General features: G+C 45.0%; 1 protein-coding gene across 1 annotated transcript in view; it reads left to right on the top strand.

Moving 5' to 3' along the window:
- Positions 1-15,364: 15,364 nt before the first annotated feature.
- The window catches only part of DIPK1C (divergent protein kinase domain 1C), a 118,831-nt gene continuing 108,789 nt past the window's right edge, over positions 15,365-25,406 (top strand). The window contains exon 1 of the mRNA XM_077270090.1: positions 15,365-15,787. Coding sequence (XP_077126205.1) covers positions 15,611-15,787 — 177 coding nt within the window. The 5' untranslated portion in view covers positions 15,365-15,610. The remainder of the gene's footprint in view (positions 15,788-25,406) is intronic.

The following is a 25,406-nucleotide window of genomic DNA, read 5'->3' on the forward strand; positions in this document are numbered from 1 at the left end:
TTCATTTGGTGCCCTTGCCTAAGTTGCCGTCCTCTTCCGAGTTGGTTCCTCTGTTTTTTCAAAATGTGGTTCGCTTGCATGGTATTCCGGAGAATATCGTTTCTGACAGGGGGACCCAGTTCGTGTCTAGATTTTGGCGGGCGTTCTGTGCTAGGATGGGCATTGATTTGTCTTTTTCGTCTGCGTTCCATCCTCAGACTAATGGCCAGACTGAGCGAACTAATCAGACCTTGGAGACTTATTTGAGGTGTTTTGTGTCTGCGGATCAGGATGACTGGGTTGCCTTTTTGCCGTTGGCGGAGTTTGCCCTCAATAATCGGGCTAGTTCTGCCACTTTGGTTTCGCCTTTCTTTTGCAATTCGGGGTTTCATCCTCGCTTTTCTTCTGGTCAGGTGGAGTCTTCGGATTGTCCTGGAGTGGATACTGTGGTGGATAGGTTGCATCGGATTTGGGGACAGGTGGTGGACAATTTGGAGTTGTCCCAGGAGAAGACTCGGCATTTTGCTAACCGCTGTCGTCGTGTTGGTCCTCGTCTTCGTGTTGGGGACTTGGTGTGGTTGTCTTCTCGTTTTGTCCCTATGAGGGTTTCTTCTCCTAAGTTTAAGCCTCGGTTCATCGGCCCGTATAAGATTTTGGAGATTCTTAACCCTGTGTCCTTTCGATTGGACCTCCCGGCATCTTTTTCTATCCATAATGTCTTCCATCGGTCATTATTGCGCAGGTATGAGGTACCGGTTGTGCCTTCCGTTGAGCCTCCCGCTCCGGTGTTGGTTGAGGGTGAATTGGAGTACGTTGTGGAGAAGATCTTGGACTCCCGTGTTTCCAGATGGAAACTTCAGTATCTGGTCAAGTGGAAGGGCTACGGTCAGGAGGATAATTCTTGGGTGACAGCCTCTGATGTTCATGCCTCTGATTTGGTCCGTGCCTTTCATAGGGCTCATCCTGATCGCCCTGGTGGTTCTTGTGAGGGTTCGGTGCCCCCTCCTTGAGGGGGGGGTACTGTTGTGAATTTGGTTTTTGGGCTCCCCCGGTGGTCGCTGGTGGTACTGGACTTGTGTGCTTCACTTTCTCTGTTCACCTGTTTCCATCAGGATGTGGGAGTATCCTATTTAGCCTTGCTGCTCAGTTATTCTAGTGCCGGCCATCAATGTAACCAGAGCCTTTCTGTTGCATGTTCCTGCTTCTAGACTACTATCAGCTAAGTTGGACTCTTAGTCCTAAGTTTGTTTGCATTTTTGTTCCAGTTCACAGTTATGTTTTGTTTCTGTAGCTGGAAGCTCTTGTGGGCCGAAATTACCACTCCGGTGTCATGAGTTGACACATGAGTCTTAAAGTAATTTCTGGATGGTATTTTAATAGGGTTTTCAGCTGACCGTGAAGTTCCCTATTGTATCTTCTTACTATCTAGTAAGCGGACCTCGCTTTGCTGAATCTACCTTCATACTGCGTATGTCTTTTCCTCTGAACTCACCGTCAATATATGTGGGGGGCTTCTGTCTCCTTTTTGGGGGAATTTCCCTAGAGGTAAGCCAGGTCTGTTTTTTCCTCTATTAGGGTTAGTTAGTTCTCCGGCTGGCGCTGGGCGTCTAGGGATAAAACGTAGGTACGTCACCCGGCCACTGTTAGTTGTGTGGTAGGTTTAGCTCACGGTCAGCTCGAGATTCCATCACCCAAGAGCTAGTCTGTTATTTAAGTTCTCTGACGTTCCCTTGCCATTGGGAACCATGACATACGGGCACCTCATAGTCCGCCATACAGCATTATGGGCAACCACATAGTCCTCCATACAGTATTATTGGCCCCATATAATGCTCCTCCATGCAGTGTTATGGGCACCTCATAGTCCTCCATACAGTATTATGGCCAACCACATAGTCAGCCATACAGTAATATTGCCCCATATAATGCTCCTCCATACAGTATTATTGGCCCCATATAATGCTCCTTCATACAGTATTATGGGCACCTCATAGTCCTCCATACAGTATTATGGCCATCCACATAGTCTTCCATAAAGTATTATGGGACCCCGCTCCTCCATACAGTATTATTCATCCCCGCTCCTCCATACAGTATTATGGGCAACCACATGGTCCTCCATACAGTATTATTGGCCCCATATAATGCTCCTCCATACAGTATTATGGCACCTCATAGTCCTCCATACAGTATTATGGCCAACCACATAGTCCGACATACAGTATTATTCGCCCCATATAATGCTCCTCCATACAGTATTATGGGCACCTCATAGTCCTCCATACAGTATTATGGGCAACCACATAGTCTGCCATACAGTATTATGGGCAACCACATAGTGCTCCATACAGTATTACGGGCACCTCATAGTCCTCCATACAGTATTACGGGCAACCACATAGTGCTCCATACAGTATTACGGGCACCTCATAGTCCTCCATACAGTATTATGGGCAGCCACATAGTCCGCCATACAGTATTATGGGAAACCACATAGTCCTCCATACAGTATTATTGGCCCCATATAATGCTCCTCCATACAGTATTATGGGCACCTCATAGTCCTCAATACAGTATTATGGCCAACCACATAGTCCAACATACAGTATTATTTGCCCCATATAATGCTCCTCCATACAGTATTATTCGCCCCATATAATGCTCCTCCATACAGTATTATGGGCACCTCATTGTCCTACATACATTATTATGGCCAACCACATAGTCCGCCATACAGTATTATTGCCCCATATAATGCTTCACCATACAGTATTATTCGCCCCATATAATGCTCCTTCAAACAGTATTATGGGCACCTCATAATCCTCCATATAGTATTATGGCCAACCACATAGTCCTCCATAAAGTATTATGGGCTCCATTAAATGCTCCTCCATACAGCACATCATGGGCCCCCTGCTCCTACATACAGTATTGTGGGCCCCTGTTGTGAATTCTGTTCTTGGGCTCCCTCCGGTGGTTGTTAGTGGTAGTGCAGTGGTCTCTGGATTGTAAGCAGGGCAGGTGTTTCTGCTTATTGCAGCTCTATTAGGTATTTAGGGTTTTAGGATCCTTCAATCCCTGCCAGTTGTCCATTGTATCTTGGAGGGATTGCATCTCTGTCTGGCTCCACTTGCCCTGCTGATATTTCTGCTAAGATAAGTGTCTTGTTTTTGTTCTCTGTAGCACGCATGTAGTGTGCTTTTATGTGCAGTGCAATCTATTGTGTTTTTTGTCCGGCTAGACTTTGGATTTTTCTGTCATGCTGGATTCTTTGGAGATGCAGATATACATCTTATGTCTTTAGTTAGATGTAGTAATAGCATATTCTGCTGTGGATTTTTCTAGAGTTTTAATACTGACCGCTTAGTACTCTGTCCTATCCTTTTCTATTTTAGCTAGAAGTGCCTCTTTTGCTAAACTCTGTCTTTTCTGCCTGTGTACGTATTTCCTCTTAAACTCACAGTCAATATTTGTGGGGGGCTGCCTATCCTTTGGGGCTCTGCTCTGAGGCAAGATAGGATTTCCCATTTCCATCTTTAGGGGTATTTAGTCCTCCGGCTGTGTCGAGGTGTCTAGGCCATGTTAGGTACATCCCACGGCTACTTCTAGTTGCGGTGTCAGTATTAGGATTGCGGTCAGTACAGGTACCACATACTCCAGAGATAGTCTCATGCGGCTCCAGGGTCACCGGATCATAACAGTACAACTGGCCAACAATGAGATAAATGCATCTCAGAAGAAGGGAAGAAAAGTGCTGAGCCATTTTTTTTCTGTAGTCTGTTTTGTCTTTCCTTCCCTCTTTTCCTCTGGGTGACTGAAGAGCTGTGTGCTAGCATGGATGTTCAGGGATTAGTTTCTCGTGTAGATCAACTGGCTGCTAGGGTACAGGGTATTTCCGATTATATTGTTCAGACTCCGGTTTTAGAGCCGAGGATTCCTACTCCTGATTTATTTTTTGGGGACAGGTCTAAATTTTTGAGTTTTAAAAATAACTGTAAACTGTTTTTTGCTCTGAAACCTCGTTCTTCTGGTGATCCCATTCAGCAGGTGAAAATTGTCATCTCCCTGCTGCGTGGCAATCCTCAGGATTGGGCATTTTCCCTGGAATCTGGGAATCCTGCCTTGCTTAATGTAGAAGCTTTTTTTCAGGCTCTAGGGTTATTGTATGATGAACCAAATTCTGTGGATCATGCTGAGAAGACCTTGTTGACCCTGTTTCAGGGTCAAGAAGCGGCAGAATTGTATTGTCAGAAATTTAGAAAATGGTCTGTACTGACTAAGTGGAATGAGGATGCTTTGGCGGCAATTTTCAGAAAGGGTCTTTCTGAATCTGTTAAAGATGTTATGGTGGGGTTTCCCACGCCTATTGGTCTGAGCGATTCTATGTCTCTGGCCATTCAGATTGATCGGCGCCTGCGTGAGCGCAGAGCTGTGCGCGCTGTGGCGTTGTCCTCAGAGCAGATACCTGAGCCTATGCAGTGCGATAGGATTCTGTCTGGAGTGGAACAACGGGGATTCAGACGTCAGAATGGGTTGTGTTTTTACTGTGGTGATGCTTCTCATGTCATTTCGGTCTGCCCTAAGCGTACTAAGAGGATCGCTAGTTCAGTTACCATTGGTACCGTACAACCTAAATTTCTGTTATCTGTGACATTGATCTGCTCATTGTCGTCATTTTCTGTCATGGCGTTTGTAGATTCTGGAGCCGCTTTGAACTTAATGGACTTTGAATTTGCTAGATGTTGTGGTTTTCCCTTGCAGTCTTTGGAGAACCCTATTCCTTTAAGGGGCATTGATGCTACACCTTTGGCTAAAAATAAATCCCAGCTTTGGACACAGGTGACTATGTGCATGGCACCAGCCCATCGGGAGGATTGTCGCTTTCTGGTGTTGCATAATTTGCATGATGCTATTGTGCTGGGTTTTCCATGGTTGCAGGTACATAATCCAGTGTTGGACTGGAAATCTATGTCTGTGACTAGTTGGGGTTGTCAGGGAGTTCATGGTGACGTTCCTTTGATGTCAATCTCCTCTTCCCCCTCTTCTGAAATTCCAGAGTTCTTGTCTGATTTTCAGGATGTGTTCGATGAGCCCAAGTCCAGTTCCCTTCCACCGCATAGGGACTGTGATTGTGCTATTGACTTGATTCCAGGTTGTAAGTTTCCTAAGGGCCGACTTTTCAACCTGTCTGTGCCTGAACATACCGCCATGCAGAGTTATATTAAGGAGTCTTTGGAGAAAGGGCATATTCGGCCATCTTCTTCACCATTGGGAGCGGGATTTTTTTTTTGCCAAGAAGGATGGCTCCTTGAGACCCTGTATTGATTATCGCCTCTTGAATAAAATTACAGTCAAATTTCAATACCCTTTGCCTTTGCTTTCCGATTTATTTGCTAGGATTAAGGGGGCTAGTTGGTTTACTAAGATTGACCTTCGAGGGGCATATAATCTTGTTCGTATAAGGCAGGGTGACGAATGGAAAACTGCGTTTAATATGCCCGAGGGCCATTTTGAATACCTTGTGATGCCTTTCGGGCTCTCAAATGCTCCATCTGTTTTTCAGTCCTTCATGCATGATATCTTCCGGAATTATCTTGATAAATTCATGATTGTATATTTGGATGACATTTTGATTTTTTCCGATGATTGGGAGTCTCATGTGAAACAGGTCAGGATGGTATTTCAGATCCTTCATGATAATGCTTTATTTGTGAAGGGGTCTAAGTGTCTCTTTGGAGTGCAGAAGGTTTCTTTTTTGGGCTTTATTTTTTCTCCCTCATCTATAGAGATGGATCTGGTTAAGGTATAGGTCATTCATGATTGGATTCAGCCCACGTCCGTGAAGAGTCTTCAGAAATTTTTGGGCTTTGCTAATTTTTATCGCCGTTTCATTGCTAACTTCTCCAGTGTGGTTAAACCCCTGACCGATTTGACGAAAAAGGGCGCTGATGTGACAAATTGGTCCTCTGCGGCTGTCTCTGCCTTTCAGGAGCTTAAACACCGATTTACTTCTGCCCCGGTGTTGCGTCAGCCAGATGTTTCTCTTCCATTTCAGGTTGAGGTGGACGCTTCTGAGATTGGGGCAGGGGCCGTTTTGTCTCAGAGGAATTCTGATGGTTCCTTGATGAGGCCATGTGCCTTCTTTTCCCGAAAGTTTTCGCCTGCTGAAAATAATTATGATGTCGGCAATCGGGAATTGTTGGCTATGAAGTGGGCTTTCGAGGAATGGCGACATTGGCTTGAGAGAGCCAAGCACCGTATTGTGGTCTTGACCGATCATAAAAATCTGATTTACCTCGAGTCTGCCAAGCGGCTGAATCCTAGACAGGCTCGATGGTCTTTGTTTTTCTCCCGTTTTGATTTCGTGGTCTCGTATCTTCCGGGTTCTAAGAATATTAAGGCTGATGCCCTCTCTAGGAGCTTTTTGCCTGATTCTCCGGAGGTCCTTGAACCGGTCGGCATTCTAAAGGAAGGGGTGGTCCTTTCTGCCATCTCCCCTGATTTGCGACGGGTTCTTCAGGAATTTCAGGCTGACAAACCTGACCGCTGTCCAGTGGGGAAACTGTTCATTCCTAATAAATGGACTAGTAGAGTGATTTCGGAGGTTCATTGTTCTGTGTTGGCTGGTCATCCTGGTATTTTTGGTACCAGAGATTTGGTTGGTAGGTCTTTTTGGTGGCCTTCTTTGTCACGGGATGTGCTTTCTTTTGTGCAGTCCTGTGGGACTTGTGCGCGGGCTAAGTCTTGTTGTTCCCGCGCTAGTGGGTTGCTTTTGCCTTTGCCGGTCCCTGAGAGGCCTTGGACGCATATTTCTATGGATTTTATTTCAGACCTTCTGGTTTCCCAGAAGATGTCGGTTATCTGGGTGGTTTGTGACCGGTTTTCTAAGATGGTTCATTTGGTGCCTTTGCCTAAGTTGCCTTCCTCCTCTGATTTGATTCCATTGTTTTTTCAGCATGTGGTCCGTTTGCATGGTATTCCGGAGAATATTGTGTCCGACAGAGGTTCCCAGTTTGTTTCTAGGTTTTGGCGAGCCTTTTGTACTAGGCTGGGCATTGATTTGTCTTTTTCTTCCGCATTCCATCCTCAGACAAATGGCCAAACCGAGCTAACTAATCAGACTTTGGAAACTTATTTGAGATGCTTCGTGTCTGCTGATCAGGATGATTGGGTGGCTTTCTTGCCATTGGCCGAGTTTGCCCTTAATAATCGGGCTAGTTCGGCTACCTTGGTTTCGCCTTTCTTTTGTAATTTTGGTTTTCATCCTCATTTTTCTTCAGGGCAGGTTGAGCCTTCTGATTGTCCTGGTGTGGATTCTGTGGTTGACAGGTTGCAGCAAATTTGGGCTCATGTTGTGGACAATTTGGTGTTGTCTCAGGGGGAGGCGCAACCTTTTGCTAATTGTCATCGGTGTGTTGGTTCCCGGCTTCGGGTTGGGGACTTGGTCTGGTTGTCTTCCCGTCATGTTCCTATGAAGGTTTCTTCCCCTAAGTTTAAGACTTGGTTTATTGGTCCTTATAGGATTTCTGAGATTATCAATCCGGTTTCTTTTCGTTTGGCCCTTCCGGCATCTTTTGCCATCCGTAATGTTTTCCATAGATCTTTATTGCGGAAATATGTGACGCCCGTTCTTCCCTCTGTTGATCCTCTGGCTCCTGTGTTGGTTGATGGGGAGTTGGAGTATGTGGTTGAGAAGATTTTGGATTCTCGTTTTTTGAGACGGAAGCTTCAGTACCTTGTCAAATGGAAGGGTTACGGCCAGGAGGATAATTCTTGGGTTTTTGCCTCCGATGACCATGCTGCTGATTTGGTTCGGGGCTTTCATCTGGCTCGTCCTGATCGGCCTGGGGGCTCTGGTGAGGGTTCGGTGACCCCTCTTCAAGGGGGGGTACTGTTGTGAATTCTGTTCTTGGGCTCCCTCCGGTGGTTGTTAGTGGTAGTGCAGTGGTCTCTGGATTGTAAGCAGGGCAGGTGTTTCTGCTTATTGCAGCTCTATTAGGTATTTAGGGTTTTAGGATCCTTCAATCCCTGCCAGTTGTCCATTGTATCTTGGAGGGATTGCATCTCTGTCTGGCTCCACTTGCCCTGCTGATATTTCTGCTAAGATAAGTGTCTTGTTTTTTGTTCTCTGTAGCACGCATGTAGTGTGCTTTTATGTGCAGTGCAATCTATTGTGATTTTTGTCCGGCTAGACTTTGTTTGGATTTTTCTGTCATGCTGTATTCTTTGGAGATGCAGATATACATCTTATGTCTTTAGTTAGATGTAGTAATAGCATATTCTGCTGTGGATTTTTCTAGAGTTTTAATACTGACCGCTTAGTACTCTGTCCTATCCTTTTCTATTTTAGCTAGAAGTGCCTCTTTTGCTAAACTCTGTCTTTTCTGCCTGTGTACGTATTTCCTCTTAAACTCACAGTCAATATTTGTGGGGGGCTGCCTATCCTTTGAAGCTCTGCTCTGAGGCAAGATAGGATTTCCCATTTCCATCTTTAGGGGTATTTAGTCCTCCGGCTGTGTCGAGGTGTCTAGGCCATGTTAGGTACAGCCCACGGCTACTTCTAGTTGCGGTGTCAGTATTAGGATTGCGGTCAGTACAGGTACCACATACTCCAGAGATAGTCTCATGCGGCTCCAGGGTCACCGGATCATAACAGGCCCCATGCTTCTCCACACAGTATTATGGGACCCTGCTCCTCCATACAGTATTATGCATCCCCGCTCCTCCATACAGTATTATGGGACCCCGCTCCTCCATACAGTATTATGCATCCCCGCTCCTCCATACAGTATTATGGGACCCCGTTCCTCCACACAGTATTATACCCCCCCGCTCCTCCATACAGTATTATGGGACCCCGCTCCTCCATACAGTATTATGCATCCCCGCCCCTCCATACAGTATTATAGGACCCCGTTCCTCCACACAGTATTCTGCCCCCCCGCTCCTCCATACAGTATTATGCATCCCCGCTCCTCCATACAGTATTATGGGACCCCATTCCTCCACAGAGTATTATATGCCCCCCGCTTCTCCATACAGTATCATGGGAGCCCACTCCTCCACACAGTATCATGGGACCCCGCTCCCCTATACAGTATTATGCCCCCCCGCTCCTCCACACAGTACTATGCCCCCCCGCTCCTCCACACAGTATTATGGGACGCTGCTTCTCCACACAGTATTATGCCCCCCCACTCCTCCACAGTGTTATGGGCCCCCCGCTCCTCCACACAGTATTATGGGACCCCGCTCCTCCATACAGTATTATGCATCCCCGCCCCTCCATACAGTATTATAGGACCCCGTTCCTCCACACAGTATTCTGCCCCCCCGCTCCTCCATACAGTATTATGCATCCCCGCTCCTCCATACAGTATTATGGGACCACATTCCTCCACAGAGTATTATATGCCCCCCGCTTCTCCATACAGTATCATGGGAGCCCACTCCTCCACACAGTATCATGGGACCCCGCTCCCCTATACAGTATTATGCCCCCCCGCTTCTCCACACAGTACTATGCCCCCCCGCTCCTCCACACAGTATTATGGGACGCTGCTTCTCCACACAGTATTATGCCCCCCCACTCCTCCACAGTGTTATGGGCCCCCCGCTCCTCCACACAGTATTATGGGACGCTGCTCCTCCACACAGTATTATGACCCCCCGCTCCTCCATACAGTATTATGGGTCCCCCGCTCCTCCACACAGTATTACGCCCCCCCCAGCTCCTCCACACAGTATTATGCCCCCCAGCTCCTCCATACAGTATTATGGGCCCCCTGCTCCTCCACACAGTATTATGCCTGCCCCCGCTCCTCCACACAGTATTATGCCCCCCCACAGTATTAGGCCCCCCGTACAGTATTATGCCCACACCCCCCCGCACAGTATTATGCCTCCCCCCGCTCCTCCATAATTATGAGCCCCAGACATAAAGAAAAAAAAAGTACTCACCTCTCCCGTTCCCGCCACAGGTCCGGTACACTCAGTGTCTCTCTGGCTCTGCAACACTCAGGACAGAAAGGCTGAGCGCGCAGTGATGATGTCATCGCACCCTCTGCCCTGAGACGTCGCAGAGTCAGAGGGCACAGAAGACACTGCAGCTGCCGCCGGAACCAGGAGAGGTGAGTATTAGAAGGGGGGCCCGATGCCAGCGCTGGCACCGGGGGGGGGGGGGCCCTGGTCGTGACAGTGGTCAACGCTGCCCGAAGATTTAAAGGGCATGCGTCCCTTTTTTTCTTTCTTCCTCCTCCACCTCTCTGGGGCGGGGCCCACCGGCATTTCACCGGTGTCCTGGTGGGCCAGTCCGACCCTGAGTAGAAGGTCTGATGGAAAGACTATTAGATAAAGAAAGAGCAGAGCAGCTAAGAGCACAACATAGATGTGCCAATTATTACCCTCCACCAGCCTTGTCTACTGTATTCACCTGCACTTGTTAACCTAGTTTTCTTTACCCCCTTGCCAACTAGGCTGTTTTTGCAGTTTCTTCTTCTTCTTCTTCTTCTTCTTCTTCTTTTTCCTCCTCTTCCTCCTCTTCTTCCTCTTCCCAAACACAAGAAACGACATTTTGGAGCTCAGACTTTGATGACATTTTGTGTGGGTGCCATGTCACATTTACAGAGTGCTTGAGGTGCCAAAACAGTAGAAACCACCCACAAAGTGACCCTATGTTGGAATTGATCTAGTGTTTTCCTGGTCTGTGAAATTTATACAGAACTCATGTGTATAATGTCACTGGTGATCACTGTATTACCTGTACACTGACACTATACACAGAGCTCCTGTGTATAGTGTCACCGGTGATCACTGTATTAGCTGTACACTGACATTATATACTGTATACGATTTACAGAGCTCCTGTGTAAAATGGCACTTATGGTTATACTAGTATTGTGTTTTTTTATTAATTACCAGTGTTGCAGTATACGGTCACTATGTGGTCCAGCCATGGTGTGGCAGTGTTTGTCCCTTGTATGTGGTATTATTCAGTCACTATTTGGTGGTAGCATGTGGTCCGGCCATGGAGTGGTGGTATTTGTTTATTGTACAGTATGTGGTACTGTTCGGTCACTATGTGGTGGTAATATGTGATCTGGTCATGGTGTGATGGTAATTGATCCTTGTATGTGATATTATTCAGTCACTGTAGGGTGGTAGTATTTGGTCCGGCCATGGTGCGGTAGTATTTTTCCCTTGTATGTGGTATTATTCGGTTACTCTGGGGTGGTAATATGTGGTCCGGCCATGGTGCAGTGGTATTTGTCCCTTGTATGAGGTATTATTCTGTCACTATGTGATGATAATGTGGTCTGGTCATAGTGTTGTGGTGTTTGTTCCGTGTATGTAGTATTATTCGGTCACTGTGTTGGTAATATGTGGTCCGGCCATGGTGTGACAGTATTTGTTCCTTGTATATGGTATTATTGTTAATTTTAAAAAAGTGTATGTGACACATTCCCTGAAAGATAAATAAACAAAAATATACCTAAAAAGAGTACAGGATATTTTAATAAATGTTTAATAGGTTAAAGTAGGGCCCGGCCAAAAGAGTCTATCTTGTCGTGGTGGCGGCTTAAAAAATCTTTTGGCCAAAACAAAAGCTGATGGCTATGTGTGTGATTTGGTGTTCAATGGGAACTGTTAATATATGATTACGGAGGACATGTTGCAGAAGTGGAGTTCTTCCAAGAGTGGGTGGTGGGACTGTGTAAGGTTGGAGGCGGAGTTGAGGTGGAGCCTGGGCAAAGTCTCACGGGGGCCCAAAAATGTTGCCAGTATGGGGCCCTAAAGGTCCTGGTGGCAGCCCTGCATGCTCTATGTGAAGAAAAGAAGGAAAACCAGCTCACCCCCCTGTGGCTTCACTTCTGGAGTCCGTGATCAACGCTGCTGCAAGAGCTCAAGCAGACAAGGAAAGGGAAAAGATCCAGCTCACAGGACACCTATCTCCAGTAATATTACAAATTCCTTTATTCCAAAATGATTAAATCATTTAGCTATCCAAGTAAGTGTTTGATAGCATATAGAGCTATATACAATATATATATATATATATATATATATATATATATATATATATATATATATATATAGTCCATGCTAGTGGATGGGGGAACATGCGGAAAATGGCTATGGTTACCAGACGCGTTTCAAATGTTGTCCATGTTCTTAAACTTAGTATGAATCACCATGTTTAAGAAAGTATGCCCATGTGTCAGACCTTTAGTGTGAACAGTGGAGCAGATTCCTAGCAGATAGAAGAGTTTACAAATCCGCAACAAATACACAATACATTTGCAAACAGAATCCACATTTTACTTGATTGTATTATACAGTAAATTGCTGCAGTTTTGCAGAATCCACACCACCAAATCCTGGCAAACATGCCACGACAAGTGGGCACATGTGTGACAGTTCTTCCACAAATATTGGCCTATATACGAGAGCTGATAAAAGGTAAAGCACACAATGATTACCAGAAACAGTAACTTCGTATCTGGAAACAACATATGCAAGTACATACGGGGGAGAGAAGAACAGTTACAGAAGTAGCATAGGAAAAGGCAAAGAATGAAACAAAAACAGGCATTTAAGTCCGGAAGCAATAAAATGAATATTGCCTATAAGAAGAAAATGCCGCAGGCTGTACATTAAATGGCAGGCTGACTTTAAAGAACATAACTGCAAATAAAATCTATTCTTGCTCAATAAAATGTCACATCGTACTGTAACACAACAGGGGTCTCCAAACCAGACCTCCTAAAGTGTCAGCGCATACAGCCTGGAGTGTAAGTGTATAGATAATGGTGGCCAATAAGAGCCTAGATGAGTCCGGAGACAACCAACGCCTGTCGTACGCAGACATACTGGGAGTCTTATACATAATGGACATGTGGCCGAAAACAACATAATCAAAATGTGCAGTAAGAAAATCTCATATAGTAATTATATAGCAGTAATGTAAATGTAAATTATTCAGATAGTATCTGCTTGCTCCCAGCAGGGCTCCAGCCTGCGGCATTTTACTGTTTGCGTTTTCATTACAATATTAGGGATTTGTGTCAGGCGAATTGGAGGGGGCAAGGCTTGTGTGGCTAAACTTTAGGGTCACCATGGCTAATTCTGGGGATAGCACACAGTGTGGAATACTCTGACAGGCATTATGGCTGATCTAGATTGTGTGCCCAACAGGGAGAGTGAAGATAATGTCTGTAAGGTGCTGTGGAATATGATGGTGTAATATAAGTATGTAAAATATATACTGATAGTGCCATAGATAACCCTGATGGGCACTGTGATTGATACTGGCTGTACTAAAGCTGACAGTGATGGGCACTGGTTTATACTGGTTGTATTATAGCTAACAGATAGAAATAGATTGGCACTGCTATAGAGCATTGCAGGATTGGCTGGTAAAATTGGTGTATGCACTAGTTTCTGTGCTATGAAAGTGGAGCGCCCCCAGTAGGGCTATGGGGTACTCGGAGCCGGGCCCTTCGGTTCTCGGCAGGGATGTCACGGGGGCTGACCCGGTCCGTGGCTCTAGGGACGTCCGTTGTAAATGGGGGAATGGTCTTTAAAGGGGAAATGTTCGTGACACCACCTATGGTATTCGGTCAGGGTGACTGACGCTGCTTAGGGGTCCGCTGGGGATGATGTGATGGCAGCTAGATGGTATACCTTCCCACAGGTGAAGTGTATCCCCAGGGCTTCCCAGAGTGTAGATGGTGGATGGTGGATGATGTAAGGCGCAGTGAATAACGAGGACACAAGGTTGCAGTCTCTTTACATTTAATGAAGGCTTCAGCATCCACAGTCCAGGGCACAGACCACAGGGTAGGCAGAGTCCGGCCGGTCTGAAGGCAAATCCAGAGTTCCCTTATCCAGGTGGAAATCAGTAGCCTTCCTCTAGCGCCTGGGTGTTGTAGTACCTCCCTGCTGAGCTTATCGGTAAGGTTCTCACAACTGATGTTGGTGTTCTAGATGTTATTTCTCCTTCTCTCTGTCCCCCTGATGGAATGGATAGGACAAACCCGTATGACTGGTGGCCTGAGGCTTTTTACAGGCACTCTATCATGCCCCGGCCCCCACAAGTTGCCACCGTGCCTCCTGGGTATGGATCGGGCAGCTATCATGGAATTAACTGTCCTGCCGGTCTCTGGAGCAAGGCTTGGAGACATGTACTCCCTTGGTGTTCTGGTTACCGGATTCTGCGCCTCAGAAAGGAGGCAGCCTTTTGCAGGGCAGAACTCCTTCTGCATTCCTCTCTTTGTGCTATGACTTCGTTTCTCACCCTCTACAATACAGTTCTCTTTCGTGTCCTTCCTTAGGATGCTGCCGCACGTGGGGCAGGCGCAGCTCCGTGGCCTTCTGTCTAGGCCTCTGACAGGATCCCACCCCTGTCAGGGACCCCTCTGTCTGCAGCTCTTTGATATTCCTCCTTCCCTCTGGCTGCCCGACAGGGTGCTGCCTGGGTGAAGCCCAGTCAGCTTCTGCCTAACTTCCTATCCAGCCCACCAGTTTTACCTAATTGTGAGGAGTGCCCTAATAGATAGGAGCGCAGCTCCCTCTGGTGGACTGGAGTGTGAAGTGTGTTGTGTGGTTTGTGATACCTGGTAAAGAGATCTCCTTTATTGCCTTCAGATGTAACATCACTCCTCCTGGTGGAAGAATGACATTACTGCAACGACCAGAACTCTGGGGCGCTGCACTAGCCTCTTAAAGGGAACCTGTCAGCAGGATTGTGCACAGTAACCTACAGACAGTGTCAGGTCGGCGCCGTTATACTGATTAAAATAATACCTTGGCTGATGAAATTAATCAATATAATGGCGCAGACCTGACACTGTCTGTAGGTTACTGTGCACAATCCTGCTGACAGGTTCCCTTTAATGTATATGGCAGCTGTATGTATAGCTTTTCTGGACCAGATGTTTTGCCCAGTGCGTGTACTTCTAACCTGTTTTTTTCCAATTGTACAGTGCATCATGGAAGGTTAGTGATTACATGTGACCCCTGTGACCTGGCTACACGTGCATGTTAGAAGGCGCGCACATGTCCATACGTGTGGTGTGAAATGTACAGTGCTCCGCTCACATATTATCTATGAATTGCTCCATCTCCTGGGATCTTTTTGCCTTTCTTACTCCTGGGGAGGACTATGGATATGGATGTGATTTACAAATCTCAGTTTACACATTATGGGCTGCGCACAACTTGGGATTCCTCTGCAGTTAGCACTGATGGAGCTGAGCAGTGATCATTAGTAAGATGGGGCAGGGATCAGGAGCTGTGTGACCGGAGCAGCAGCCTGGCATCACTGGGCACTGACACAGCCATCCTCCTCCTCAGCACTGCTCAGCTGTGGAACAAGTGCAGCTCCATCCCGGGGGCTCCTGTGCTGGGACCCTTCCAGGCTGACAGCATAGAAAGAAGGCGGAACAGTGTGTCCTCAGGACAATAGCTCAGCTCAGGGCTCCGGCACACAGGCACCAGCCGCACACTGAGGTAGAGGGGTCCAGCAGTGGGGGCTTTACTTGTGGTGCTGCCCCCTCATCCCCCCACTGACAGCAGTGCACAGGCGGAATCCTTACTCTGAACATGGCACACTCTCACTGATCTTACCATGAGAATATTCCCTGGCAAATGGCTGAGAATAAAGATCTGCAAAAAGAACACTGTCCTCCTCCTGCTCTTCTGGGCTTCTTGCTGGATTTTCGTGAGCACTTTTCTGTTTGTCCACAGGAGCATGTTCTCAGATCGCTGCACTGATGAGGAGAGTAAGAAGATCCTGGCAGGACTGGTATGTAGCCCCCTCCTGGCCATAACTGATGGGCACCAGCTACCCCTGGGCCCACTCATGCCCTGGTCAGAGCACTTCCATGGCAGGGGGTGCTGGGGTCTCTCACATAGGATTCCTTCCCATAAGTAACTTGCTTGGAGTTTGTGGGATTAGTCCAGGATGCCACCCGAATCCCTAATCATGCCCTGTGTGTATGGGAGTAATCCCCATAGTCCTGTCTTACCAATATTCAGTGTTGCTTATTTGATTGGTTGTTTAAGTAATTGACTAATGTCTTCTAGGAGATGTGACTGACATTACTATGGTGGTATAGTGTGTAATGGGGAACTAAGAGATGGATGGATACAGAAGTGGCTCTTTGTAGCTATCTATCATCTATCTATTATCTATCTACAGTGGGGGAAATAAGTATTTGATCCCTTGCTGATATTGTAAGTTTGCCCACTGCCAAAGACATGAGCAGTTTATAATTTTAATTAATTTTAAGGGTAGGTTAGTTTTAACATTGAGAGATAGAATATCAAAAATAAAATCCAGAAAATCACATTGTATACATTATATACATTTATTTGCATTTTGCAGTGATAAGTATTTGATCCCCTACCAACCATGAAGAGTTCTGGCTCCTACAGACCAGTTAATGCTCCTAATCAACTTGTTACCTGCATTAAAGACAGCTGTCTACATAGCCACCTTTATAAAAGACTCCTGTCCACAGACTCAATTAATCAGTCAGACGCTAACCTCTACAACATGGGCAAGACCAAAGAGCTTTATAAGGATGCCAGGGACAAGATCATAGACCTGCACAAAGCCGGTATGGGCTACAAAACCATAAGTAAGACGCTGGGTGAGCAGGAGATAACTGTTGGAGCAATAGTAAGAAAATGGAAAAAATACAAAATGACTGTCAATCGACATCGATCTGGGGCACCATGCAAAATCTCACCTCGTGGGGTATCCTTGATCATGAAGAAGGTGAGAGATCAGTCTAAAACTACACGGGGAGAACTTGTTAATGATCTCAAGGCAGCTGGGACCACAGTCACCAAGAAAACCATTGGTAACACATTACTCCTTAAAGGTTTAAAATCTTGCAGTGCCTACAAGGTCCCCCTGCTCAAGAAGACACATGTACAGGCCCATCTGAAGTTTGGCAATGAACACCTGGCTGATTATGTGAGTAATTGGGAGAAGGTGCTGTGGTCAGATGAGACAAAAATTGAGGTCTTTGGATTTAACTCAACTCGCAGTGTTTGGAGGAAGAGAAATGCTGCCTATGACTCAAAGAACACCGTCCCCACTGTCAAGCATGTAGGTGGAAACATTATGTTTTGGGGTGTTTCTCTGCTAAGGGCACAGGACTACTTCACTGCATCAATGGGAGAATGGATGGAGCCATATATCGTAAAATCCTGAGTGACAACCTCCTTCCCTCCGCCAGGACATTAAAAATGGGTCGTGGCTGGGTCTTTCAAGACAGTGACCCAAAACATGCAGCTAAGGCAACAAAGAAGTGGCTCAAAAAGAAGCACAATAAGGTCATGGAGTGGCCTAGCCAGTCTACAGACCTTAATCCCATAGAAAATGTATGGAGGGAGTTGAAGCTCCGAGTTGCCAAGCGACAGCCTCAAAATACTAATGATTTAGAGATGATCTACAACGAGGAGTGGACCAAAATTCCACCTGACGTGCACATGCACAAACCTCATCATCAACTACAAAAAACATCTGTCTGCTGTGCTTGCCAACAAGGGTTTTGCCACCAAGTATTAAGTCTTGTGTGCCAGAGGGGTCAAATACTTATTTCTCACTGCAAAATGCAAATATATTTCTATAATTTATACAATGTGGTTTTCTGGATTTTATTTTTGATATTCTATCTCTCAATGTTAAAATTAACCTACCCTTAAAATTATAGACGGTTCATGCCTTTGTCAGTGCGCAAACATACAAAATCAGCAAGGGATCAAATACTTATTTCCCCCACTGTATCTATTTATTTGTAAGTGTTACAGTTACACTAAGTATTGGAAAGTGATTCTTGTTGCACAATGTTGCAGCACACCGGATCTTACTTGGCAATGTGTATAATACATGTGAGTGTTAGTAAATACTTGCATTTGTTTGTTTTATTTCTCTTTTTAGGTTATTTTTGTATGAAAAATGTTAGAAAGTTTTATCAGTGAAAGTAGAGAGGTTGCACCTGATGACCACTAGATGGCACTGTATGGCCCTTATGGCACAGCGGGATAAATTGGGATAGAGCATCGTTGCTGTACAATGAAGGCACTAGCCCCCCAAGCGTTTTGGAGATACAACATTTTAGAAGCGATTATTGGCTTTCAATCACAATTTTGTGTAGTTGTTGTTTTCTTGCGATTGTTTTGTTTGAATGGATTTATAAGGAAGCAGTGATTCCTTTTGCCCTTTCAACTCCAATATGCAGCGGAGTTCAGGGCGACAGTTTCGGCTCAGTCACACGACCGTGTTCCTTTTTGGTTTCTCTTAAAAAGGAATTATTAAAAATGGAAGGCTCCAGCATGCCATCTGTTGTAAGGAGAGATGAGAGAATAGATGTGCAGGACTCCGGTCCATCAGCCAGGTCAGTTTGCCATGGCCACAAGGGGGCAGCCCTGCGAGCCGCCGCTTACCTGCTGGAATCCCTGGCGCAGCATCATCGTTGTGGCGTGATGGCGTCATGAATGTATGATGTCATGCTGAGCCTGCAAAATCAGAAGAAGCACTGGGGAAGTTGGCAGGAAATCTGCGGCTCGCAGCGCTCCCATCCAGGGGCCACTGAATACTGACATGGCCTCCGCACCAGGGCCCCACGAATCGGTTTGCTCATCTCTGGTTTCAGTGGAGACTCATAGACTTTACATGACCACGTCTGATTAGAAAAATTCCGCCATGTGAAGGCTGTCCGAAACGTATTTCATTTGTTGTTGTTCTACATTCCTCTTTAAGAACACAGATGAACATATAGGAACAAATATATTAAATAATTTTGGCACCTTAGGGGACTTTTACTGACTCCTTATTTCCTTGCACTCTGCTAGCCGCAGAATGAGTGAACTGAGAATCTGTCAGTGAGCTCCTTCTGATAAGAATCTGTAACTTATTTTTATGTAACTCTTTTCTGACCTCCTATGTATTGATCTATGATCACAAATCAGCTGAACATAAATTTCTGCAGCCACTCTGTCACTGCTGATTTCGAGCCTTGACAGTGTGCAATGTCAGCAATAGTCGCGGTCACCTGCCAACTAACATCTTTTCCTGATTAAGAGAAGCAGTTGAGAATCTAGCCGGCATATGATCGGAACTGTGAAAATCAGACACTTGGTGTCATGTGTTGTCTTCTGAAGCTGACAAAGGAGAGCAATTCTTATAGCGTGTATATTGCTCACTGTCAGGCTAGGACACTTTATAGTCACATAGAGTGACTGCAGACGGTACACACCTGGAAAAAAGCTTTAACTTTGATGTTTTCTTAAATTGGCTTAGAGGAGCTCAGATAACAGAGTTACAAACCATTCCTAGCTCACTGACACATTCTTAGCTAACTCATTCTGCAGCTTGCAATGTGCGGGGAAACAAAGGGCCTGTAAAAGCCAAGTAGTGCAACATTTTTTATGAAACCCAATTGAAAAAACTATCCTTAGCCTACAATATATGCATTTTTTGGAAACAAAAATGTTTTCATATCCTTTAGGTCTCTTTCAGACGTCCGTGATTTTTTACGTTTTCAAAAAAACCGTCTGAGTTTCATCAGCATTTTGGATTTGAGTTTCTTCAGTATTAGGTCAGTGTTAGATTTTTGCATCAATGTTTCATCGGTGATTTTCACATATAGAAAGAGTAATAAATAAAGGACAAAGCATCTAATATACATCACAGTGTTAGTCACGGGCCGCACATGGCTGCACAATGACGCCATCTCTGTGCTGTTTGTGATTTTCACAGACCCATCCATGATCAAAAACGGACTTGTCTCTGTGATTTTGTATGGCCACAAGGTCCGGAAAAAACCCACCGACGTGTGAACAGCCCTTAGACCATAACGTTATGTGTTCTACAGTGGGTACAGAAAGTATTCAGACCCCTTTACATTTTTCACTTTTTGTTTCAATGCAGTCATTTGGTAAATTCAAAAAAGTTCTTTTTTTTCTCATTAATGTACACTCTTCACCCCATCATGACTGAAAAATAAACAGAAATGCAGAAATGTTAGCAAATTTAATTAAAAAGAAAAACTGAAATATCACATGGTTATAAGTATTCATACCTTTTGCTCAGACACTCATATTTAAGTCACATGCTGTCTATTTCCTTGTGATCCTCCTTGAGATGATTCTACTCCTTCATAGAAGTACAGTTGTGTTTAATTAAACTGATAGGACTTGATTTGGAAAGGCACACACCTGTCTATATAAGACCTCACAGCTCACCGTGCATGTCAGACCAAATGAGAATCATGAGGTCAAAGGAACTGGCCAAGGAGCTCAGAGACAGAATTGTGGCAAGGCACAGATCTGGCCAAGGTTACAACAGAATTTCTGCTGTACTCAAGGTTCCTAAGAGCACAGTGGTCTCCATAATCCTTAGATGGAGGAAGTTTGGGACCACCAGAAGTCTTCCTAGACCTGGCCATCAGCCAAACTGAGCAATCGTGGGATAAGAGCCTTGGTGATAGAAGTAAAGAAGAATCCTAAGATCACTGTAGCTGAGCTCCACAGATGCAGTAGGGAGATGGGAGTCAACTAAGTCAACCATCACTGCAGCCGTCCACCAGTCGGGCCTTTATGGCAGAGTGGCCTGACGGAAGCCTCTCCTCAGTGCAAGACATATGAAAGCCCGCATGGAGTTTGCTAACAAACACATGAAGGACTCCCAGACAATGAGAAATAAGATTCTCTGGTCTGATGAGATGAAGAAAGAACTTTTGGTGATAATTCTAAGGCTGCTTTCACACATCAGGTTTTTGCCGTCAGGCACAATCCGGCTACTTTTGAAAAAAACGGATCGTTTTTTTTCTGCCGGATCCTTTTTTTTCTCATAGAGTTGTATTAGCGCCGGATTGCACCTGATCACCACATGTTTCATCCGTTTTTTGACGGATCCGTCTAAAATTAGTTTTCCGGCGGCCGGAGAAAACGTTCATAGGTAAGTTTTTTCTGTGCAGCAAAAAAACGCCAAGCGACGGTTCCAGCGATAAACGGATGAAACTGACATGTGAAATGATGAATCTGGCTTCTGAATCCGGTTTTCCATGCATTCTCCATACAGTCATGCAAAATTTCCATTCTGGGGTCTCTCTCTCTCTCTCTCCTTTTCCCAGGAACAGGAAGTCCAAACTCTCTCCCAGGGTTCATTTAAAAAAAACAAATCCGTTGCATCAGTTTTTCACAATTTGCAAAGGATCCGTTTTTTTTACAAATTTGACGGATCCTGCCTGATGGCAAAAACCTGATGTGTGAAAGTACAAGCCTAAGCGGCATGTGTGGAGAAAACCAGGCCGTGCTCATCACCTGCCCAATATAATCCCAACATTGAAATATGCTGGTGGCAGCATCATGCTATGGGGTGTTTTTCAGCTGACGGGGACAGGACGATTGGTTGTCATTGCAGGAAACATGAATGCGGCCAACTACAGGGATATCCTGGAAGGAAACCTCTTCCAGAGTGCCTTCCAATAAGACAATGACCTTAGCTAAGCACACAGCTAAAATAACAAAGGAGTGGCTTCAGAACAACTCTGTGACCATTCTTGACTGGCCCAGTCAGAGCCCTGACCTAAACCCAATTGAGCATCTCTGGAGACCTGAAAATGGCTGTCCACCAACATTCACCATCCAACCTGATGGAACTGGAAAGGATCTGCAAGGAAGAATGGCAGAGGATCCAACCAGGTGTGAAAAACTCATTCCCAAGAAGACCCATGGCTGTATGAGCTCGATGAGCTCAAAAGGGGGCTTCTACTCAATACTGAGCAAAGGGTCTGAATACTTATGACCATGTGATATTTCAGTTTTTCTTTTTTTTAAAAATTGCAAAAATTTGTACATTTCAGGTTTTTTTTCAGTCAGAGTGCAAGTCTGAACGAGACCTTAAAAATTTAATTTGCTCTATTTAGAAGAAAAGAAGATACTGGAAGAAAATAACAAATGAAAGCTTTCTAGGAGCTGATTGCAGTTGATGAATATTATCTGAGATTAGGACCAGATGTTTCCCCCCATGTGGGGTGTCTGTGCTTCGTACTAGGTCGGGCTCTGTTTCTGTGTAGCTTTAGTACACTTACCACATTACAGCATAAAGTGGATGTTCAGTTGTGAGCTCACGTTTTACAGCAATCATTACTACACCATGGGTATTGCTATTTATTATTTTTAACGCTGGCTGTTTGGTTGTTTTTCTCTTCTACATCAGCAATGATGAGTGACTGCAGCTTACTTGATTGAATTGTTTTATGCACATACAAAATGGAAAATTTTAGAAAACTTTAGAAATGCATAGCAAGGGCTCATTCAGACGTCTGGTTTTTCTGTACTATTTCTATCCGTGTTTTTCACTGCTATGTAGTATAGACTTTGGGGCTGTTCAAGTGTTTGACTTTTTTTTGCAGACGTTTGTCAAGGAGACATGTCTGATGTTGATCTGAGAGTTGGGTCAGAATTGTCAGTGCAAGTCTGAATTTGCAAGTCATAAAAGAAAAATCAGACAGCACTGGGATGCCATCTGTAGGTTGTCTATTTTTCATAGACTGTTTGAAGGTAGAGAAACTGCTGTTGTAAGCATTGAATGCAAATGATAGCATTTCTGTTGTAATGTTTAAAGCTAAAATGGATGGTTTTGTCATGTTTAGAAAGTTAAAGCTCACCTGCAGAACAACATGGTGATGGTTTAGTGGCCCCAAACCTACTGACAGGTTCCCTGTACAACACAGAATTGAAAGATATTTTATCATTGTACATGTGTTAGGCTCATCTTGTGAGGTGGATTTTCCAAGCCCAAAATCCGGATGGGCATATGGACCACAGGCGCTGGTGCAGCAGGTAGGTGAGGCACGCGGAGACATGTAGCAGAGGTACTGGAGACTGCAGGCGGACAGGAGACTGAGAAAAGGTCATTGAGATATTGGAATCTGCAGACAGGAGACATCATGGAGACTGTAGACAGGCAGCAGAGGTTCTGGCAGCCTCAGGCAGACAGGAGACGTCCTGAAGACTGCAGACAGGTAGCAGAGGTTCTGGTAGCTTCAGGCACACAGGAGACATCCTGGAAACTGAAGGCAGCTAGCAGAGATCCTGGAAGCTGCAGGAAGATGACATCATGGAGACCGCAGACTGTTAGCAGAAGTGCTAGACGCTGCAGGCAGAAAGGACTCAAACACATGTGTGTGTCTTGTTGAGCCTTATTTAGTCTCAGGCAGATGATCACATGGGGTTACGCCGGGCCATCTGCAAAGTCTGACGTGGCGCACAACATGGTTTAGAGGGCTGGGTTGAGGGAATCAGAGCCCAAATCTAGGACAGGTATGTAACGACATTTGTTATTTCAGTTCTGTTGCCCATAGCAAATATTATTTATTTGATAATATTTGATATTATACCTTCTATTGAAAACATTTCCTATATTTTCCAATTTTCTATACAGCAGTAGCCTCATACAGTAGGTCATTATGTTTCAACGTGGCTTTTGGCATGATATGCGTCATTGGCAGCTTGTATTGCTATAAGTAGATTATATGTAAATGTATTTTTATTTTGATTGTTTAGCAAACTAAAGCTGCATCACCACCGACCCAATTACTAGCATAAATTACTAGTTACATTGTGACTATCATGTTAGCACTTGCGGACTGAGTAAAACTGAGTAAAACTCTATGGCTGGAATAACTATACTGTATGTTTTCTTGGAAAACCTATCTGCTATTCACTTGCTGCCAAAAGGGATAAAGAAAGGACAAGGTCTATAAATTAGAACAAACCATGATGTTACATTCCCAGGAATGAGCAGTCAGGGTCAGATGGGTGGCTCACATAGCTGCTAATGCAAACATGGCTAGTTTTATACCACACATGAAGCTGTCAGTAAAGTGGCGTGCTTTCCTCTCCTTTGACTATTTTTAATGGGAGTCTGTCACCAGGTTTTTGTCACCTAATCTAAGAGCTGGATAATGTAGACACGGAGACCCTGATTTCAGCAATGGGTCACTTACTGAGCTGCTTGCTGTAGTTTTGATAAAAATCACTGTTTTATCGGTTCACATGATAAAATAGAGTCTGCTTATTTGGCACATAGTCTGGGTGTGGCGGTAAGAAGACCTCCTGTGCGATGTCTCCAGACTAAGCCGGTATGCTGGATGCTATCCAACCTGTATGTCCTGAACTGTCTCTAAAATGACTTTGTTGGAACTGTTTAATTTGTTTTGCCTGCACTGAAATGCTGTTTATCCCCAACTTTCGAGTTATCTTCGGCCTCAGGCTATGTGCCCATGTTGTGGATTCGTGTGTGGATTTTTCCACTCTGCGTTTTACCTGCGGATTAACCGCAGATTTCCTGAGTTTTTTGTGTGGATTCCACCTGCGGTTTTACACCTGCGGATTCCTATTGAGGAGCAGGTGTAAAACGCTGCAGAATCCGCACAAAGAATTGACATGCTGCAGAAAATAAACTGCAGTGTTTCCGTGCAGTATTTTCCGCAGCATGTGCACTGCCGATTAGGTTTTCCATAGGTTTACATGGTACTGTAAACCGCATGGAAAACTGCTGCGGATCTGCAGCCAAATCCGCAACGTGTGCACATACCCTCAGAGGTCCCAGGTGGGAGATATCATGTTTTCTATCACAGTTTTACCACTATATTGAGATGAAACATGGCCTGAATAGCTTCATACATCTGAGCAGTATTACGTTGGAAGTGTTAGAATGGCCTAACGGTGATGTATGTGAGTGAATGAGTTGTGTTTGTCTCTTTGCTATGATGCCGAAAATATATCTCCCATACACATCAGATCAATGCAAACCCCAATATTCATCACTGACCACTGACTTCAGAAAGTCTGAGGTAATTCTTTTGAACAGAGGAAGCTCCTGCCTCGGAAGTGTACTTCTCTGACTCTGAGTATAGGAATTCTAGACTTAGTGACTGGCACTCAAAGCAAATCTATGTTGTAATTACCTAGTCACAGCAGGAGGTCCTGCAATGAGGGTTGAAGTGTTAGTTCTTTTCATTTCCCCAGTTACAATTAGTTCCTCACTTCCCTAGTTATACTTAATCCCATATGTTCAGGGTAAGGGTGATATTTCCCCTTTACGGAGATGTCTTTATGGATTTTACATTTTTTTTCTATGACAGTTAAGTGGTTCTAGAAAATTAGGCTAATTGAGGCAATGTGTAAACCAGTCATGGAAGCAGGGGAAAGAAGACTAGGCTGACCAGTTAGAGGCACGTGTACTACTGTATATAAGCTGGGCACATCAGGAGGCTATTTTTATATACTTAGTGCTAATACATTCGCACAGGAGCGTCATATTCCCGGCCACGATGTGAGCCACCGAGTAGTAAAAAGAGTAAAGGGCGAAACGCGTCAAGACGATATGACATAGGTGC

Source organism: Ranitomeya variabilis, chromosome 6, assembly GCF_051348905.1.
Source record: "Ranitomeya variabilis isolate aRanVar5 chromosome 6, aRanVar5.hap1, whole genome shotgun sequence".
NCBI classification, from domain to species: domain Eukaryota; kingdom Metazoa; phylum Chordata; class Amphibia; order Anura; family Dendrobatidae; genus Ranitomeya; species Ranitomeya variabilis.